General features: G+C 41.9%; 1 protein-coding gene across 2 annotated transcripts in view; it reads left to right on the top strand.

The window, feature by feature from the left end:
• The window catches only part of LOC123770249 (uncharacterized), a 407,808-nt gene that overhangs the window by 136,995 nt on the left and 248,037 nt on the right, over positions 1-22,776 (top strand). For both annotated transcript variants that reach the window (XM_069339938.1, XM_069339939.1), the window contains 5 exons: positions 5,485-5,654; positions 7,285-7,740; positions 8,143-9,079; positions 16,760-16,980; positions 17,248-17,340. In XM_069339938.1, coding sequence (XP_069196039.1) covers positions 5,485-5,654; positions 7,285-7,740; positions 8,143-9,079; positions 16,760-16,980; positions 17,248-17,340 — 1,877 coding nt within the window. The remainder of the gene's footprint in view (positions 1-5,484; positions 5,655-7,284; positions 7,741-8,142; positions 9,080-16,759; positions 16,981-17,247; positions 17,341-22,776) is intronic.

The raw sequence follows: 22,776 nt of genomic DNA, 5'->3' as shown, positions 1-22,776 counted from the left end.
ACAGAAGGACTGACCATTGTTGGGGTGTAGATGGCAACATGGTATGGGGAACCCAGCGACTAGAAAGACACCGTCACATAATCTCAGGCAAAGAACATTCAAAATGTAAGAAGTAATCAAAGCTGTTAGACCGCCTGAAACCCAGGGTACCCAGGGTCCGAATATTTTCTGCAGAAAAGGCAACAATAGCAGTTGGGTTCGTTCTCGACTCACAATCTGGATCTCCAGGCTCGTATCCCGGATTGGGACAGAAATGGTTGGGCACGTTTCCTATCACCAAATGTCTCTGTTCGCCTAGTTGTAAATAGGTACCCAGGAATTACCTGGTATGTTGTGTGGTTGCATCCTTGAAAAGATAAGTAGTTCGACCTGAGGGGGAACTTCCATATAAGCCTAACATATACAGGCTTATAAGTACACAGGCTGCTTGTCCCCGGACCAAATGAATTGAAAATTTAAGAGAACACACGCATCAAATAAACGAGATTAACAAAGTGAGCCACTGCTTGAGAGCGATATTAGCACGAAATAATTCCACACACTGCGAAAACAAACCCAAGGGCGTAATGCACGCTGACCGTATCAGTCAAGCCTCCACCATCAGAAGACCCCAATAAAAAGCAGAGGACCCGATGACCGAACCACAACCCTGAAGACGGAGAAGCGACGACGCTTCTTGCCGTGCGCACTACTGTGAAGAAGCACAGACGGTGGAGGTAATATAAGAACGCACGCTGACAAGATCAATTTGCAACATTGAAATATGTCACTGTATCACAAAGGAGAAGACTTAAAAGCTTCGCCAAGGGATCCACTGACATGTCTTGGTAGACCAAGAGAAAGAAGAACCAAAAGTATGTAGTTCTGAAAACATATCCAGAATGGAACAAAAATATAAGGTACCATGGTACCCATGGTATACATGGTACACATGGTACCATGGTATACATGGTACCATGTAGTCATCCACGACTGTAGACACAGACAATTTAGGAACCAGGATAGATATGAAGCTGTCACGAATTCAACTCAAAGGGATGAACAGAAAAATAAAGTCCATTAGGAACACTCTTAAAAACGCATTGGGGTAGCCTCTTCCCAATCCAATTTCCCTAAGAAGAATGAAGAATTGTTCACCAACCAGGAGGAACATGGGATTCCATAACGTACCCAAGAAGTGGTTTTGGAGCAGAACTCTCATGTTTCGGATTCCATTTCTCATGTAATATCTTGGTTACCGAGTCAAACCTTTAGGTCGGAAGATGGGAGTGTTGAAATTTGTATGGTGTAAGCTGGTTCTGACTCGGACACCTACCTTTGGGAAAGATGAGGCACCATACAGCTCAAACTAGAATGAGGGATAATAGAGTACCAGTCGGAAGGACCAGCCTCTCAGGTATTGGTACCAACGACAAATATCGATCAAAGGACACCCCTTGCCTGATCAATAAGGCTGTGATTCATACGTCAGGCTGCGAGCAGCCGCGTCCAATGGCCTGGATGACCAGATCACCAACCCATTGATCTGGTAGAAGACCGAGCCGCGGGGCCGTTGATACCCAGAACCTCCACGAGGCAGTTGCCCAACTTTCTACAATCCCGAACCTCAAGAACCCCCATCTTCAGGCAAAGTTGTCAAGAGATGGAACCGAAATCTACATTGGAACCAGAGGAAAATATCTGAGATGTGTAGAAGCGCCAAGGCCCCAATCCCTGGAAAAGCTGACTGTCAAATCCTCCCACAAACACTTAGGATGAGCCAAGGAGGAGGGATTGGGCTCTGAAATCACAGTTATCACCGGCAAGGAATCCTCACTCAAACCGATGGAATCACGTATAAATACGTAAAGAACCCAAGAGGTCCCAAGCCTAGTCAGTAGGAGCCCTTGACAAACAGTAGTACAAATAAATGCCAAACGAATAGCATGACTCCCCTGCTTCAGTAATAAATACTACTCGGGAGAGAGAGAAGGCACACCTCTCAGGTGCCGCACTAACTAGCCTCCCTGGAAACTGCAGGTAGCATAAGTAAACAATGCATACATGCTACCACACTCAATGGGAACTGGCTAGCCGATCCGTTAATTATCGTCCGGAAGTGCTAGGCTCATAGAAAGGGAAGCTTACTCCTGCACATCGATTCTCCAAAATCAAAGACAATGAAAGCAGTACAGTGGAACGGAATGAACCCGAAAAAATCTTTATTCATCACCCAAGCAGAGTCCCATAAAATGGTAATGCACGTCCATAAATAAGTCATAATCAATCACGAACATTCACAGACACCCCATGTGTTCCTCACTTAATGAGCACACCAGATTATTATCAAGATGCATGGTAGGCCTGCACAAGTTCAGAGTCGTGGTAATTTTGTGGATGTGTCTGTGATACCTGAGCTGTCTGCCAGCCAGATGTATCTGAAGCCAGATATCTGTTGCAAACATCCTCTTTTTTCCGACTACAATTTTGATCGTTTCAACGGTTTGCTTTTTGTATCAATTTCTTGTTTTAAGTCCAAATGATTTTGAACATGATTTTGAATATATTTTGAAGAGAAAATCGCTAAAAAAATAGTGCATTCTAAATACTTTCCTGCCACTCTGAGCAAAGACTGGCTCAGATGCTCCATAAGTCAGAGCTTTTTGGTCCAGTACCACCCGCCATTCCCTTGTGACTTTTATCCTTGTCATGTGAGGTGCTTCATAATGGTCCTGTAACGTATTAGTAATGGGAGACAATGGTGAATATAATTCAAGCCACCAACTTGATGTTACAAACCCCCCCCCCCCCGGCCCACTAGCACCCCTGCACGTGATAATTGGCAGTTAACCATCCCCTCTACTAGCTGTTATCACCGTCACCACAACAGTCAGGAGTTTGAGCCTGCTTTAGAAACACCAAAGTTTTTAGACTGTCTTCCCACTCAACTGGTTATTATTCCCTTGTGTGTTTTTTTACCTGATCTGCAATTTTTTGGTGTCGATTTCGAGCTTAAGTTCTGGACTTTTACCCTGACTACTTCCTTTACTGTTAAAATATATTTTGCTGGTTAACTTTCATCTTTGGGCTCTGCTTTTCTTTCGGTCGTTGATCTCTTTTTTTATTATTCTTTCCCTCTGTGTGGATCAAGCTTTGGTTTCCATGGTGACTGGGAGATTCTACATCTGCCCTTTCTTTGTGAACTTGCTTCCCATGGTTTTGGTTAGTTTAGGAGTCTGCGTTCTCCTTGAGTTTTTTCAGCATCGGGTGTTTTGTCACTTATGCAGTTCCTAGATGTGGTCCTTTCTATCGTTTCTCTGTGGCTTAGTGGGACTCTGCAAGCATTGCTGGTTCAGTAGCTTGTGCATCCTTGGTGCTCTAGGCTGTGGTGAGGTTGTTGGTGTCTCTAATTTTGCAGTGATGATCATTGTTTGTTGATGGTTGCCAGTTGTTTTCCTTATCCGACCCTTGACATATCCTATATCCGTGGTTCTCCACCAAGTTTTGAGGTTTTCGGTACTATTTTCCTCGAGTCCTCTGGCTGCTTTTTGCATTGTTCAACTCCTTTCGAGAATTGAGGACTGGGAATAGCTCTGTTTTTTCTCATAAGATTCGACTCTTGGACTTTGCTATTCTAGCTTGCCTAATTCCTTGATTTAGCTTCAGGAGGATCTACCGTTCTTGTGGTGTTTCCTACTTTGATTTTAGCATTGGTGTAGTACTTTTGTTTACTGCTCCCTCCAGTTCTTGGTTGGCATTGTTTGCATTCCTTAGCCAGTGGGGGTCTTCTATTTGGGGAATTCCCTTTTTTGCATAGTTTCGCTATCTTTGTGTCCTCGAACACTATTCCTCGTGTTCGAGGACACAAAGCTCACTCGATGCTCTCAAGTGGTTTAAGGTGGATTTAGCTAATTAGTCTTCGATGCTAAGCTATGCTCTTTTCTCATGTTCAGGAAATGAAGATCTGGTGTCAAGGTTTGCCACATGTCTGCCTCAGAGGTTCCAACTCTCAAACTGTGCTCTGCCGCTTTCCTGTTGTGGTTTGGGGGTGCATATTTTACATTTCTTGGAGCCAATGTGTGCTCGACGACTCTGTCTGACGCCAACTCTGCTACAAAGGCATGTGGGGAGGGCAACCACCCACCACCCCTCCCACCGGTGGCGGGACCTCTACATCTACCACCACCTGCTGCATCATTAAGTCACGACCTCCTGGAGAATCAGGAATAAGCACACCAACATGGCACGCCTCTGAACACGCAGGATCCTCCTCACACCTTATGGCAGGTACCATGCCCTACACTGCTGTCGAAACTTCTTCGTTCTCCGAACATTAGCCATTAACATCATTCATGTGGGTCTCCTCGCTGCTAGGGCCACCATCCGATTTTGAGACGTTACTTTCCACCCACAACAGAGGGAAGTTCGTGTCCCTGATGTCATCCCGGTCAGCCAGTTCACAGTACACCCGACGGCCATGGCCAGGACACCAGTATTTATAAGAGGTCCTGGGCTGACCCGAGTAGATGAAACGGACTCTGTGCCCCACAAGCATCACAGAAGACAGGATGTCTTATTTAATGACCATCTTGACGGTCCGAGTGCCTTTCAGAAGACCCTTCGCTCTACCAAAGGAATGCTTGTTCTGACAAATACCTTCCACCGCACCATATCGAATAATTCATCTCAGTACCGTCTAATCGAAGCATTTGAAAACCAATCAGATACTCACTGTTAACTCTCAAAACGTCGAAAGTCGTAGCACTCAAGGTCTCAAAATCCACCTTGCACGAGAACCTCAAACCAGCCTACACGGACCGTCTCAGCGGGGGCGAGGACTTCCCCGTACTGACAGCAGGGCTGCACCGGCCACGGGGACTTACACCAGGCAGGGAAAGATGCAGTTCACTAATTCCTCCAATATGCCAACTTGTTATTAGCAGAGCAATATATTTATTTGGCTGTCTTTTGAGTTTGAGAATTACTTGAAAGAAATTTGGAAATGTAGATGAATGAACCTTCTAGGGTGAATAGCATTGTCTCAAGTGTTCCTGTCCCTATTATATAATCTTCATTTTTAGATAAATCTAAAATTACCACTATCATGTGAAATGAAATTATTTTTCTGAGTAAAAAGTAGAATTTGTTATTCCTGATAAAGAAGTAAAAAATATTTCTGATAGCCTGGTTAACAAATATTTTTAACTCAACATTAGTCTTACTTATTTTGTATTTATCATTAAAATATAATAAATGTTTATATAAGGTTTTATTTAGGTAATGCTTTATATTTGCCCTTAAGAATGATGGCTTAAGAATGAATGATGATGGAATGATGCCCTTAAGAATGATGAATTATATTTGCCCTGTTAACCAGTTATTTTCAATTCCATATTTAGTTTGTCCTAATTATTTTGCTTTAAAAATAAATATTACATTTATTTTATATTGATGTTATTACGTATGGTAAATTGTCTAGTTCAATCAATCTTTTAATTTCAACAGTTGGGTCGTATATTTGGACACATGTGCATAACTTGGTTGAAAATCCCGGACCAAGTGATTACGACCAACGGTTAGCCAAGTTGGCGGCTCAACACACTCTTCCTGACAAGTTCAGCATTAACACATTCCGCTCTTCTCAGAACTACCGATATGCTCAGTTCAGTGAGACTGTAAGTGTTCGCTGTAGTTTAATTAGATTATCTGTGTCTTTTTCAGTTCTTTGATGAAACTGCAGGAGATGTAGTAATTTCTAGAGCCGCACCCGGCCCCTTGCTTGGTAGGGATTCTGATTGTATTGAAAACATGCAAGGTAATTAAATGGGCAGTTCCCGTACTCTAAGACATCACGTGACAAAAATAAGAGAATGGAGAGTAAGATTATATCACTAAGGAAAGGTCAGGTTCTTGTACTTCTAGCTATTCAGACAAAGTTTTCTTTTATTGAGAATGACAGTCACCAACAAATTATTAAACAGGACCTAAGTTTTAGTACCTGAAATATTGTACATGAATATAAAGCCCTTCCTTTTTTATATTGGGATATCCAGTTGGGTTTAACTAAGAATTTATTGGTTATGTGGATCGTGTGATGATTTGATCATTAAGTTGGTATTCTAGCATTTGAATCTCTACTTTTAAATCAGTGTTTGATAGTTATAGGCTTCAAGTAAATACGAGCAGCATGAGTATATGCCCTGGAAGCTCACCGTGGAACGTCAACTGCTGGATAAATATCTAAATGGCAAAAGTGAAGAGCTATTCATTTTGACCAGACCACACACTAGAAGTTGAAGGGACAACGACGTTTCGGTTCGTCCTGGACCATTCTCAAGTCGATTGTGATGAGGAGGTAAAGTGTCCTCAGCTCTCTCTTGCCTATTTATTGCCTCTCCCTACCTCCTCATCACAATCGACTTGAGAATGGTCCAGGACGGACCGAAACGTCGTCGTCCCTTCAACTTCTAGTGTGTGGTCTGGTCAACATACTTCAGCCACGTTATTGTGACTCATCGCCTGCACAGCTATTCATACTTTTTCATTTTCATTTAAGTTGACAGTGTCAAACCCACCAGTGAGTTGACTCTTAAATACTCTCAGAGGACTAAGGGAGAGGGAGTTTGGGTTTACAAGGGACCCGCTTAGTATGGGTCATCACACCTTCTGGGGCGGTTCATTATTTTTTTGTTTTATGTATTAATATTTTCAACAAAACTTTCCTCTATATTTTCTCATCTTTTTGTATTTTTTCAAAATACCTTTAATATATTAAACAAGTGGGACATTGCTGTTATGTCTGCCTTGCGCCTTTTTAAAAATAGAAAATACCTGAACAAGAAAAAAATATGATTTGAATCCCAATAAGCAGATTGTATGGTTAGACCTTACTAGGACGCAATGATTTTGTACCAGTGTACTATCTCTACTTGTACAGGCAACTTATAATACTGAAACATTAATAAGTGTGAAAATTATGTAGAAATCTAAGAATATTCGGTTAGAATTTACAAAAAGGAATCATTTTAGTTATCAAAGGTGAAAAATATGTAAATAATTTTATTTAAGACCAGTAAATGTATAAAAGTGTCATTGTATGAGTACCGGTGTATTGAATACAACTTTAATGCAGTATTGCTCCGCTGTGGCATTGCAGTTCAAAATAAGTTACTAAACATGCATTATATTTTGAGTTCAATTCTGAATTTTGCATTATATTTATTACTGTAGGGATGTTAGTCATTTGATATATAATACTATACTGCAATTAATAACTTGTATGATAACAAATGTAATATTTTCCAGTTGAACCTTGGTGGGAGTGTTGCCAGTGACGTCATCTTCACTCCGGACTCGTATATACCTCGTAAAGTGTCTGTCAACCTCACTCTTGATGTTCTTGATAAGTCCTTAAATGTCCTCGAGTTTGGCGGAGACTTCAGTCGCATGGAAGACATCATAGAAAGATTTTTTAGCAATGACGGATATTTTGAAAACGAAGAAATTTTGAATGTTTTGCAGACTTTTAGGCCAAAGAGAAATATTATTCGTAATGACAAGATTCAAGAATTTCAGAAATTATATGACGAGGAACAAACGGCCGCTGAGGTGCCTGAGCTCAGTGAGGAGGAGCCTAAGGCCTCCGTGTATCTTAGAGTGTTTGGTAATGAGATTATATACTCTGAGAATCTTCTCAAAACAAACCCAATGCGATTCCTTCATCAACTTGTCCAGCAGTTTTCAACCCCTAGATCTTTTCAGGTAAGATTTAAGTACTGTTCAGTGTTGTTTAATGCGTGCTTCATAGCGGGTGAGTGCCGCGCTGAAGTATAATTGGTCTGATGCTAGACCTAAATAACTTGAATGATGCAATAACTGGACAATTTTCACAGTTGTTAATATCTATAACTATCTTCATTGTTTCCTTCCGTGCTGTCCCCGGGTGGATGCCCCCGACCTCTTTAATTAAAGCGGGACTCAGGGTAATGATAGTGTAAGGATGTGTCTTTGTTGACAGATATCTTATGATACAACACTATGTATATTTATCTTAATCAACGTAATGTAAAATTACCATATTTAGTTATATAGTAAATTTTATGATTTACGAAGCAACCCAAATGTTACTTTAATTTTTTCATATATTTACTTTAATTTACACAGGTTATGGATCAGGAATATATGAGCACAACTCTTCTTGGGTTTCCCCTCAAGTTGAGACTCAATGCTACTGGTTCAGTCACCTTTAACCGCAAGGAAACGTTCCAGAGAAGAGGTACCCAAGGTGTGCTCCTGGAAGGCAGAGTTGCACCATCGGCGGTAGTAGCAGTAGATGAAACACTCATAGTAGACGGGTACGGTTCTTCTAGTGGCATCAGAAGAACAACAACTCAGATTGCCCGTACTAATTTTGGAGGCAAAATTGCTATTGAAAATGGCCAGATTGCTGAAGCACAAATTGATATTCCTAAATCTGAACTTACGAGGTTGAGATCATCAGTAGAAGTGGCACTTTTCAGAACTAAGATAAATGGCTGGGAAACACAAAGAGCTAGAGTTTCAGCATCAAATACACGGTGTTGGTCAGAGAGCCTCACCAACGCTCTTGGTGTGAGGGCGTGCGGCACCCTCGCTCACAGTGTACACAGCCCTAATGGAGAGTCTTATACTGGTGAACCGTATGTTAACGATTTTGTGGTAGCTAAGACTGACACATTTAACTATTACAAATTATATATAAAAAAGCAAGAAAATGTCCTTGAGGCTATTTTTGACACCCCAGGCTCTTCCATTGATCGAAAAGTTAACTTCTTGTTTAATGTAAGACCTAATAATGCTGGAGGCTACATAGCTATTAGAGGAATGGGCTTTGGCATTGAAGGACAGTATGAAAATACTGAAATATCTAAAAAGATTGCCCTTCAGTATTTAGAAAAGTCTAAGGTTGCTGGGGAACTTGAAGTATCACTTCAGAAACAAGAGGAAGGAGCTTCACGAACATTTATCCCGGAGATCTTGCTTACTCTTGGTTCTGATGTCTTTACACTGGGAGGACGTCTGACGTGTAACCACCAACAAGGACAGGAGGAAGGCGTTAAAGGTAAGAGACATATAAAGTTATTGTCGGGATGTGTGTATATGTGACCAGGTGTGTTTTCAGGAAGAGAGCCAACTTCGAGGTGCCCCAACTTCCTTATTTTTGCTTATCAAACACAATTTTGAAATTGTCAATAATGTTGGCACGCACACACTTCTCTCTTACAATTTATTGTTTGTCTACCATTATCGGAAACTGCCATTTCGTATGTTTTACAAAACCTGTGTTTCATCATTTGGTGCCTGTGTTCACATGGTTTCAAATTTACGGGATTCAGGAATTCCTCCTGAAAACCAATATTAACCCCTTTGAAATATATTTTTAGTGATTCACATTGTTGTTTTGTGTGCTGATCATGGGCCAGATTTACGAAGCAGTTACGCAAGCACTTACAAACCTGTACATCTTTTCTCAATCTTTGGCGGCTTTGTTTACAATTATAAAACAGTTAGTGAGCTCCGAAGCACCAGGAGGCTGTTTATAACAATAACAACAGTTGAATGGCAAGTTTTCATGCTTGTAAACTGTTTAATAAATGTAACCAAAGCCGTCAAAGATTGAGGAAAGACGTACACGTTCGTAAGTGCTTGCGTAACTGCTTCGTGAATCTGGCCGCATGTCACCCATTTTTATTCTATCTTCAATTTTCACATGTTTGTTTAGTGTCTTCAGTCTTCTCTTACAACTCTCTTTGTATTAGACCCAGAAAGTTCAAAATTAAATATCTTTGAATCTTTTATATTTTATCTCTATTTTTATTTTATTGGTACAAAGTTTATTCTAGTAGATACCTATGTCGTGCACAATTTTTAAGCGTTTATCCATTAAAATGATTGAAGACAATGACAGAAAACTGAGTCGAGAGCAAGGGAGACCATGCAAGCGAGGTCCTTAAACTGACCAAACTGCGTAGGCGACAAATGAATCATGAAGGATTGGTGTAAGCATCGTGCACACAGCCGATGCAGACACAGCCAAAGACAGGCAGTTTAAGTGCCCACTGAAACTCAGCTCACCCACAGTAAAGCAGGAAGAAGGAGAGCACCTGGCAGGAAAAGAACTTAATCGCATCTGCAATGTGAGTGCCTTGACGGAGGTCTGCTTTATGGCAGTGACAATAATCACTGGTTTGCTACACAAATAGAACAACTGCACATGGAGCGTACAAGAAGGCTACTTCTTGAGATAATATTGGGGTATAGTGTTTTACTGCCGCCAATGTTACACTGAAAACAGATTAGACCTAATCTAATTATTATTCTATTAATTAGTAGAATAATAGAACTATAATTTGAGTGAATAGTTCGGTTATTAGAGTATTTATGGTGAGTTATAAAAGTGGAACGACCCACCATAAAGACTCAAATAAGGGAACTATTCACTCCACTCATCATGAGAGTGAGAACAAGACTGGAACGCAAAGATACCAGTGATGACGTCACTGTTAAAAACGTCATGCCCAATACACCTGGCTAACCTTATAGGTATGGGTTATTGACCTATGTCTCTTACCTTTACTCCTCACCCCTCACCTATTTGTATGTACCTGACCTCCAAGCAGTATAAATACGATTTTTTTATTATATACAAAGTATATAAGAACGGGCAATCCAGGAGATGTCATACGGGCTATTCATGCCCGTGCCACCTCTTGGGTGGCTTAATCTTTATCAATCAATCAATCAGGAGATGTCAGCCGCTACAATGATTAGAAAAGCCGCTAAAGAATGGGACTCACTAGTGAACATTCTGCACTTACATCCGCCACCAAGATAATGTTATTAAAAGACGACTAAAACTGAAGCGAAAAAGAAACAGGGAAAAAGGAGGAAACCCCACGTCCATTTAAAACCTTTGACCCAAACATCAGAGTAACAAGATTATCGCGAATAACCGAACGTTCTGGGTAGCTAAATTTAAACAACAACAACAACAACAGATGTACCATCTGTGTGAAATGTGACGTGATCGCTAAGCCCATAACCAGACCACCCGAGTGTGGGCCAGGGACAGAGGTGATGGGAGTATCCATTGAGCTATGACACGACAAACTTGAAGTGTTTAATGCTTACAGGTCTCCACGTGCTGAAATGGATCTCTCAGTGTTATTTGGACACGCGACCACCTCAAACACAATAATTTGTGGTGATTTCAATGCCCATCATCGTTAGGCACTGGGCTCAAACACAAATGAGGCCGGCACTCACAAAGCACATCTACTAGACAAGATACCAAAAGTCCAAATCCTAAACAATACTGAACACACTCACATCCAAGGAGGCAGATTAGACCTTACTTTCATCTCCACCTCCACCTAGCAAAATGGCACCGCTTTCAAAACTTTATCTCAGAGTGGCATAGAAACTATGTTGTCATCGAAGACTTTAATCAGGCAGAATAAGATTTTGTCTAAGCAATTTAAAGTGCAGCCAACCACTCTTTTCCACTGAAAAAACAGTCCACCAGATACCACAAAGATCACCGGTACTACTGCAAACGTGTCAAAGAACTCAATCATAGACTCAACATTACATGGAAGCTATACAAATTACAAATGCCAAGTGACCGCAACAGGACCATTCTCTGTGAGGTTAGGGAACATGTGCACGAAGAGAACCAGGATAATAAAAGAACAAAAGTGGCTGGAATTGTGTTCACATCTGAAGGAACACTCCTCTCTTGGAGAGATGTGGCAGCAAATCCACCGGGCCAAAAGAAATAAAACACCTAAAGCCCCACATTCTAAGGATCTTCATCAGGAAGCCGAAGTACTGGTAACCAAATTTGCAGAAAGAGCAACAGTAATCAGCTTCCACCATATGTACTAATAATGCATACATGATTAGATGAAGAAAGATGGCACAGATTCCTAACATCATGTGCAGAAACCTCTGACACTAATACCCCTTTCACACTGGATGATCTTAATCGAGCTAAGAATAACTCAAAATATACATCCCCTGGAGACTTCAAAATAACCAATAAAATTATTAGAAACCTCGGCCCAGAGGAAGACGCTGCATACCTAAGGTTAATTAATTTAGCCTGGACTTCTCAAACTAGACCTACAGCTTGGAATAGGCCAGACATAGTGCCGATCCCAAAACCAAAAGATCCCGCTAATCCTAGGCCCATCTCTCTCCAATGGCACTCAACAGGCTTTAGTGGAAAATGGCCAAACTACACCAGGACATGTATGCCTATAGGAAAGAGGTTGGCATAGTGGAATGTATTACCACTCAGTTAGCCCACCTGAATTACAAACCTAGAAGACTGATATTCCTGGACATCGAGAAAGCCTTTGAACTGTCTAGCGCCCCAGCTATTCTCTGCTGCCTCACCGAAAAAGAGGTCAAAGGTAACCTGCTCTACTGGACCAAAAACTGTCTCATAAAGAGAGAAGCATAAGAGTAAAACTTCATGGCACAGTCTCTGAATACAATATACATGAAAATGGTACACCGCAAGGAGGCATTCTCAGCCTCCTATTCTGCAACTGTTTAATGGAAAGAATAATGAGGTTGAAGCTCCAACATCACTGCAGGCTGCTAAACTACGTGAACGACTTTATCATCACCATAAAAGGAAGGGATGCGGCGCCTTGCGCCCAAATGCTTAGACTGCATCAGTAAAGAGGCACAGCAGATTGGTATAAAACTCAACCCCACCAAGACAAAAGCCATGCCCTAAGCAATAGTGAAGCCCAACAATCAACTCAAAGTCCAGGGTCAACCAATTGAATGGGTGGACACTTATTAGTATCTATTAATACGCCTGGATACACACATGAATTTTAATGCTGATGTCACATACTTGAGAGAGAGAGAGAATTGTGGCCCGGACGGCAATCTCAGGTCGCTAACCTCCCTCTCTGGAGGAGCCAGTCTGCAAGTCCTTCGCACATACTATGTACAGGCAGTCAGATCAGTGATCAACTATGCTGCACCTGCACTCACAAACCTATCACAACAACAGAGGAAAAATCTTAAAGTAGCACAAAATAATGCTATGAGAGCTGCCCTGGGAGCCCTGATGTGGACCAGGCTTGAAACTTGAAACTTGAAAGACTAGAAATGGGTTGGCCCTCTCTTCAAGAAAGAATATCTCAAAGAACAGCTGTGATTATCAGTAGTATAATTGTTTCCCCCCTGGTCCAGTTCCAGTACGACAGGCCTTAATCGTTGGACGTGGCCAGAGCAACGGAAACTCTTGGGCTGCCAGAGCGGAAGAAGTCCTAAATAAACTACATTTTAAAGAGCTTGATTCTTAATAGAGGAGGTGATCATCCACACCGAAACTACACTCGTTCCGCACCGTAGGAGAGTTCAGAACAAAATAGTTCCTTCAAAATAGTAATAAAAGGCCTTCTGATGAAAAAGGCTGCCTATGATCCAACAATCCTAAGGTGTATCATTGAAAAGCAAATGAGCAGCATTGCATAGCAGAAGCCACCCACGTCTTCACAGACGGATCGGTGGACACAGAATATGAGAGTGCTGGCCCTGCTCTTTGCATGGACAGCATACAGGCATATTGGAGACTGGGAGGACTAGTATCATCAACCCAAACTGAGCTGTTTGCCATACAACAAGCATTCGCAGATGTGATTGCACAAAACACTCCAAATGCAATCATACACACAGACTTAAACGTTGCACTCCAAATATTAGGAAAAAAGCAGTCGAAAGACATCGTGGAAATAATTACCACAATTTTGTATCTTAGAGCAATAGCTAAAGGAAATGACGCAACATAACCCTAAACTGGATCCCATCCCATGTAGGAATCCCAGTAAATTAGAAAGCCGATGAAACTGCTAAATTGGCAACTCGTTATCCATTGATACATAAAACTATCCAACCCAGCTTAGAGTACATAAAAAACACCATCACCAAAAAACTCTCACACCTCACCAAAGCCCAGCTACACCAGAGAGCAGCTGAAGGTTTACCCTCAGCAATAGCTGAAGGTTTAAGTTAGACAGGTTAAATATCCCGAATGGAATCCACAGGGAAATAACAGTTCGGTTATATAGACTACATCTAGGTTACAGATGGAACTGGGAGATCGGTGAACCCCGAAAGAGAGAATGAATTTTCAGCCAAACAGTCAAAGACAAGCTACAACTTCACTATCTTCTGGATTGTGAAGCAACCAACAACCGTAGAAGAGCTTTAAGAGCTCCTGAATCTTGCAGTAACCACCCTGAAGCCATCAACACTGCCACTCTTCTGGTCAAAAAAGTGTCCAGCAGCCGAACACCCTCATAAATACGGTCAAGCAGTATCCTCCCCCGCGATAGCAGCCACATAGTAAGGACTGACGATTTCAGTGTGACCTCAGCACGCTATACATTCACTCCCAAACAAAAAATCTACCACTTACGAGCTATTCATGCCCGTGCCAACTCTCGGGTGGCTTAATCGTCTTCAATCAATCAATCTCTTATACATAGTTACAGCCCCGCTACTGTGCCAGGTAAGTCCACTACGGGCTCACTATAGCCTGTGCTACTTGGAACTGTTTGTTCCTAGTAGCACGTAAACATATAACATGCCTGAAATGCGTGCTAGTGGCTTTACAAGAAAGTTAATTTCACCTTAATCTCTATGTTCTCTGCTAACCCCCAAATGTACCTTCTTGTATATATAAATAAATAAATAAATAAATAAATAGATATGTTGTTGAATATGACCAAATGGGTAAGGTTAATGATTCTAACACGAATCTTCTCAATATTTCTTACGTTTTTCTTCACTGTCGGGGGTAGTTAAAAAATTAACTCTTCAAAGTTCTTTTTCACATTTTTATTTATGGCCTGATGCCTAAAAGCATTTTGAAAAGACTTCTCTCATTTTCAAATACAGATTTTTACAAACGATGTTGTTGTTGTTTTAGATTTAGTTACTCAGAACGAAGTGTCCATGTAGCACGGGCTATGGTGAGCCCGTAATTGAGTTCGGTTATTCGCGATAACCTTCTTACTGTGATATTTGAGTCAAGGTTTTAAATGGAGGTGGGGATTACTCCTTTTTCCCTGTTTCTTTTTCGATTCTGTTTTAGTGCACTGGTTTTAGTCTTGTTTTATTAACATTATCTTGGTGGCGGACGTAGATGCAGAATGGTCACTAATGAGTCCCATTCCTCAACGGCTTTTCTAATCATTGTAGTCGCGGTGGAATGTGCATCTAATGCAGCTGCTGTCGTTGGATTACTGTTGAGTTTGATGCGCAGGGCTTCAGTAGCTTCACATTCCAGTAAGTAGTGCAATAGTGGCGCCGCTCTTCTGTTCCACAGATGTGACACTCTTTAACTATTGGGTTTATTACCTCCCAGCAGCACTTGTAACCAAGTCTGAGTCTGTGTATGGTTACTGCAATGTCTCTGGATATCTTTTTGCCAGACTTGAAAGAGTAGTTCCCAGTGGCTTGTTCGTACCATATCGCAGTGGATCTTCCTTCCGCTACTTTGGCGCTGTGGCGACTTTTGATAGTTGGGAGTATTTTCTTCTTGATTTGCTCCTTTATCAGTGAAAAACTTTACCTTAATCTTGGAGGTATTTGAACCTTTACAACAGGTAGAGCAGTGGCAGTTTTTGCTAGTGAGTCTGCCTTTTCATTACCATCTATGCCAATGTGACTTGGTATCCAATTTAGGGGTGATTGACAGCCCTAGGTTATGGGCTTCTTTTCATATATGTTGGATTTCTGTGAGGAGTTGTATATTATCTCTGTGCTGACTGGATAACAATGCCTGGAGCGAAGATTTAAAGTTGGTATGAATGATGACATCATGTAAATTATTCTCTATTAAATAGTTTATGGCCTCCTTTAGGACATATAATTCTGTTTGCAATGTTGAGCACCCACTATTCATGCTCCAGTAAGCTTCATTTTTTACACACATCTTTTCTTTCTTACATTAGTTTTTGGATGAGGTGATATGACACAAATGTTTTTGGATGAGGTGATATGACACAAATGTTTTTGGATGAGGTGATATGACACAAATGTTTTTGGATGAGGTGATATGACACAAATGTTTTTGGATGAGGTGACAAAAGACAGAACACGAATCAATGGGTAAATTGCATATTTGCTGCTTCTATATTGCTATATATTGCTATATTGCTCTTGCTGCTTCTGTGTTGGTTCGGGGTCCTGAAGTGGGTAGAATATAGCTATGTGTTAATTGGCTGTTGATTACTGGTGTTGACATTTTGATGTGTTGGGCCTCGTTTTATGAGCCGCCGAAAAGAGGCTCATGTAAATTAGTCTAAAACGGGGGTACAAGTGTTGTGTTGGTTGACTCTTCAGACGTTGCATAGCGTTTCACCTTACTTTTTGTGACGTCTTCAAAATAACCACTAGAGTTATGTTGAAGACGTCATAAAACCAGAGAGAGAACTACATAACACACACACATACACACGCTGCTCACCAACCAACAATGTTCCAACTCCTGGCTCCAGGCCTTCACAACAACGATTTATAACACCACGAGTTTTATACAACTTGAAAAGTAAAATGAAATTGCAAATAATTGTAATAAATCTCTAGTGGCCTGAAGTAGTGCATGTTAGAACAGTATATGGACTTGTATAATTGTTAAAGACACCTTCAACTGAAGAGTTCAGGAAATTGAATATTTGCAGGTGACTAAAAATAAATCTCTTTTTTACAGTTAATTGGGAACTGTCAGGAAACTGGCAAAGGAAGAAGGAGGTCGAGGTGTTTTCTTCGACTTCAGGGAACTTGATAGCAAACCCTGACAAGACACAACTTCAAGTTGGTTGTACGTACGGCAGTGACTATGCTCACCCACACATGCTCGTCCTGGCGTTTGACTCGTCCAAAATGATGGAACAGGGACAGGAAAAATATAAAGGCTATATATTGCTCGAGGTAAGGTGTATTCATTTTGGTATGGACTACAACGCTAAGGTTTCTGAGTTCATATTTTGAAAAGTGTGATTATATCGTGTCTTTTTAGCTATATTTGGTATGATATATATATATATATATATATATATATATATATATATATATATATATATATATAAATATATATATATATATATATATATATATATATATATATATATATATGTATATATATATAATGCACATGAATATATGATACCTCCCCCATAAATTGCCATCTATTGACAGTCAACACAAGCTGAAACCGACATCAAGTTAGACTTCGAGCACCAGCCGGGGCGTGTTGAGGTCAACGCCAACATCACAGTCCAGAGAGTGCAGGTAAACTGTCTTTGTTTGGGGTGAAATATCTTGGTATTTTGTTTGTAGGAGGCTACCAACTAAGCGCAGCAGCTTGTAGGAGGCTACCAACCAAGCGCTGCAGCTTGTAGGAGGCTACCAACCAAGCGCTGCAGCTTGTAGGAGGCTACCAACCAAGCGCTGCAGCTTGTAGGAGGCTACCAACCAAGCGCTGCAGCTTGTAGGAGGCTACCAACCAAGCGCAGCAGCTTGTAGGAGGCTACCAACCAAGCGCAGCAGCTTGTAGGAGGCTACCAACTAAGCGCAGCAGCTTGTAGGAGGCTACCAACCAAGCGCTGCAGCTTGTAGGAGGCTACCAACTAAGCGCAGCAGCTTGTAGGAGGCTACCAACCAAGCGCAGCAGCTTGTAGGAGGCTACCAACCAAGCGCAGCAGCTTGTAGGAGGCTACCAACTAAGCGCAGCAGCTTGTAGGAGGCTACCAACCAAGCGCTGCAGCTTGTAGGAGGCTACCAACTAAGCGCAGCAGCTTGTAGGAGGCTACCAACCAAGCGCTGCAGCTTGTAGGAGGCTACCAACTAAGCGCAGCAGCTTGTAGGAGGCTACCAACTAAGCGCAGCAGCTTGTAGGAGGCTACCAACCAAGCGCTGCAGCTTGTAGGAGGCTACCAACTAAGCGCAGCAGCTTGTAGGAGGCTACCAACTAAGCGCAGCAGCTTGTAGGAGGCTACCAACCAAGCGCTGCAGCTTGTAGGAGGCTACCAACTAAGCGCAGCAGCTTGTAGGAGGCTACCAACTAAGCGCAGCAGCTTGTAGGAGGCTACCAACCAAGCGCTGCAGCTTGTAGGAGGCTACCAACTAAGCGCAGCAGCTTGTAGGAGGCTACCAACCAAGCGCAGCAGCTTGTAGGAGGCTACCAACCAAGCGCAGCAGCTTGTAGGAGGCTACCAACCAAGCGCAGCAGCTTGTAGGAGGCTACCAACCAAGCGCAGCAGCTTGTAGGAGGCTACCAACTAAGCGCTGCAGCTTGCAGGAGGCTACCAACCAAGCGCAGCAGCTTGTAGAAGGCTACCAACTAAGCGCAGCAGCTTGTAGGAGGCTACCAACCAAGCGCAGCAGCTTGTAGGAGGCTACCAACCAAGCGCAGCAGCTTGTAGGAGGCTACCAACCAAGCGCTGCAGCTTGCAGGAGGTAATTCTGGTCTGAGGTAGAAGATAAGAATAAATGAAACAGAAGAAGACATATTGAGGTCATCTTCGGTCTCTTTCTCCAATGCAGCTACGGTCGCCTCGCCTGAGGTGACCGAAGCTGCAATGCAGAAACCAATATGTGTCAGCATTAACGGGCATATACATATTTTATGTCCATTGTTACCCGCAACTAATTCTGACAAATTATGGATGAGAATATATTTAATAAGTCAAAAGAATATAGTTATAACGGTGAATTAACTCTGTACAGGTGTAACTTATCAAGCTGATAAGTTACACCTGTCCGTGTAACTTATCAAGCTGGTAAGTTACACCTGTCCTTGTAACTTATCAAGCTGATAAGTTACACCTGTCCGTGTAACTTATCAAGCTGGTAAGTTACACCTGTCCTTGTAACTTATCAAGCTGATAAGTTACACCTGTCCGTGTAACTTATCAAGCTGGTAAGTTACACCTGTCCTTGTAACTTATCAAGCTGATAAGTTACACCTGTCCGTGTAACTTATCAAGCTGGTAAGTTACACCTGTCCTTGTAACTTATCAAGCTGATAAGTTACACCTGTCCTTGTAACTTATCAAGCTGATAAGTTACACCTGCCCTTGTTACTTATCAAGCTGGTAAGTTACACCTGCCCTTGTTACTTATCAAGGCGATAAGTTACACCTGCCCTTGTTACTTATCAAGGCGATAAGTTACACCTGCCCTTGTTACTTATCAAGGCGATAAGTTACACCTGCCCTTGTTACTTATCAAGGCGATAAGTTACACCTGCCCTTGACAGTTTGTGTTCTCAAAATCACCAGCTTCCTCGTCGCTTCCAGCTTGCCCTTGCCTAACTAACAACTTTATTGTTACAACTTCAGACAAAGGCAATTCGGTGATTGTCCTTGATCATGTGGACTACCTCCATAAGACTGATGTCTTGCTCTCTGACTCCCGTACATATGCTCCTCTGACTTCTAGCCCTGTGGATCCCTTTAAAACTTATTTTAACCATAAACTTGGACATCTGTCTAGTCTCTGACCTCATTATGATCTCATAAAACGTTTCCGTGTCATTTGTCATTCTCTTCCTTCTTTCTATGGTCTTCCTATGGTTCACAAATCTTGTGTTCCTCTTCGTCCTATCATTTCTTGCAGAGGCTCTGACGGCTATCCTCTGGCCTCCTGGCTTGCCAAAACTGTGACTCCTTATCTTGGAACTTTTTCTCCTGCTCACTTTCGTCACCCTCAGAACTTCATCAAAAAGACTGCGCCTTGAGGCCTCCTGTAAGATGCTTAGTCTTGATGTCGACTCTCTGTTTACTAATGTTCCCCTTGATGTTGGTCTCTCTTTTTTTATTCATAAGGCATTTAAGGGCTTCTTCATCTCCCGCTTCCTACTGACGTTTTCCGCGAACTCGTCAGATTCTGTGTCGATTCTCTTGATCTTTCAATGGAAAATACTTATCTCAGTCTTTCGGTGTGGCTATGGGTTCCCCTCTCTCCCCTGTTCTGGCCAGTCTCTATATGGAGCACTATGGAACTGTTCTTGTTCCCACTATTGATACTCGTCCCTCTCTCAGGCTTGGCTGTGTTGATGACACTTTTGCTTCATGACCTCATGACTTTAGTCTTTTCCAGCCTTTTCTCTCCTCTCTTAATAATCTGGCTCCTTCTATCCATTTCATAGATGAATGGGAATCTAATTCCCTCCTTTTCTTGACGTTCATGTTCACAGCTCTGTCTGGTTCATTTTTCTCTGTTTACCGCAAACCAATGCATAGTGGCATGTACATTCACTTCTTTTCCTACCATCCTCCTTTTGGTAAGAAAAGTGTCCTCGTCTCCCTCTTCTTCCGAGCTCTACGCATCAGTGATGAGTAGTTTCTTGATTCTGAAATTTCCTTTATCTACAAGTCTTTCTCTCGCCTTGGTTACTCTCTTACATTTTATTAACTGTGCCTATTCTCAAGCTAAAAGAAATTTCTTTTATCCTTTACCTGTTTCCAACACTAGTACCACTGTGTTCTGCCTTCCCTTCATATCTGAACTCAAAATCTCACTAATGTCCTTCATCCTCTTGATATATAGCTCGCCTTTCAACAAACGAACACTCTTCGTAGTTATCTAGTTCACAGGGCTCCTCCTTGCTTCTAATGCTGCTGGTGTCTACTCTATTTACTGTTCGTCATTTCCTCTGCAATACTTTGGGGAAACTGGCCGAACACAAAATGACAAATTTATGGAACTCGAAAGAAGTGTTAAGTCTGCAGACACAAACACTGCTATTTTTTCTCATGTTAGGGACTAATCATCCTATTGATTGGTCTTCTATAATAATCATTCCTGACTCTTCACAGACGTTGTTTTGTAGAATCAGCTCTGATGCACAACCTACTCAACATGAATCTTATTCCTGGCTTTGTTGCTGTTGACTCTTCCCTTTCACAGTACTTACTTAAATGCTTTCATCTTCTTAAACGTGACCTGACTTCAGCTTTACCCCCTCTACCCTCTCTTCCCTTAGCCTCTTACTAAGAGGCTTCTTTCTTTTCTTCGCTCTTTGGCCTCTTGCAGTTTTTGTTTTATTTATTTATTTTCCTTCCTGTTTTTCTTTTTCTTATATATTCCTTTTCCTATTCTGCCATTTTTCCTTAGTTCTTACCTTACTACTACTACTACTACCTGGTTCTTTCACTTTTCATTTATTATTACCATTTTATGTTTCTCACCCTTCGTCTTACGCCTACCTTCTACTTACACTTTCAAAACTTATTCTTTCTTTCATCTCAGGTCACAACCCTAATGTGATCCCGCTACAAAAAACAAAATTACAACCATACTAAACTGAAGTTTCTTATCTGTAATGTCCGTCCGACAACTTCTGGCATCTGCTTCCCTCAATTTCCTCTAGGCTTAAGCCAAACCTAACCCAGAGCACTCCAGACGCTCCCAGGTGTGTCTCCACACCCACAGTAACATCACAGATCCCCCACTCCTGATAATGTCATACTCATAACCCCATCTCAAATGTCAGGCACCTCTGATACTACCTTACCCCATGACATCACTCAACCTTTTAACCCCACTCATCCTACACAGATTCCTTCATATAGGCGGTTTAATATAATGGGCTAAATATAATGGGGTCTACATCTTTCCAACAGAACATCCAATCTGTCAGACCAAAACAATCCGGACTCACACTTCACACTTTTAAACCTATTGTCAGATCACGCTCGGCATCACCCAGCACCGTACAACACACTACACAGTCATAGAGATAACATAGTTTAATGTCTTCACCGTTACGTGCCTGGTGTCTGAGTTTACTGACTGTGAAGGACCTGATGTACTATTGAAATTAGACATTATGGATACACTTCACATCAATCACCTGACGAAGAGCACGAACGAGTAACCATCTTAATTAAAACGTTCACCATTCAAACACGAATTCTTACACACTCCATGGACCCACGAACACTTCCTTGAAATTAAACAACATACACATTTCAGTTCAATAATTATTTTCACTACATGTAACTGCCTGAAAACAGGCCTCCCTGTGCACGACAATAACACTCTTAGTGACACTAACCTGCCTGTTAGTGACACTAGCGACAAAGTGTCACTAACACTTTAGGTTAGTGACACTAACCTGCCTGTTAGTGACACTAGCGACAAAGTGTCACTAACACTTTAGGTTAGTGACACTAACCTGCCTGACATTTTGGTGGCAGACCTTAACGCTCAACACCGTACTTCCCATCATAACTCCATTACCCAAAATAACCACCAACTTCATCATATATATATATATACATTAAAAAATGCCTCACATTCCTAGGCCCTGACTTCCCCCACCCGTGTCTCCCACACTTCCCCACCCGTGTCTCCCACACTTCCCCACCCGTGTCTCCCACACTTCCCCACCCGTGTCTCCCACGCTGTCTCTGCTAGACCAGATCTTATTCTCACCATCACACTTGGAACTCGTCCTCGTCACGGCATAACACCCGGACCTCTCACGGGACCTGACCAGAGACCACTGACACTGTCTTCACTGAACTCTCCCTCATTCCTGCCGCTCCTCAGTTTTCATGCACACGGGCAGAGTGTGACATGTTCACACGACTACATCGATGTCACTGACCTCTAACACGACTACATCGGTGTCACTGACCTCTCATATGACTACATCGATGTCATTGACCTCTCACACGACTAGTAGTAGGCATCCTTCAGTCTCGGGAGACTATGGAG

The sequence above is a fragment of the Procambarus clarkii genome, chromosome 42 (genome assembly GCF_040958095.1).
Source record: "Procambarus clarkii isolate CNS0578487 chromosome 42, FALCON_Pclarkii_2.0, whole genome shotgun sequence".
Taxonomy (NCBI): domain Eukaryota; kingdom Metazoa; phylum Arthropoda; class Malacostraca; order Decapoda; family Cambaridae; genus Procambarus; species Procambarus clarkii.
This window is presented reverse-complemented; position numbering and strand designations above follow the sequence as displayed.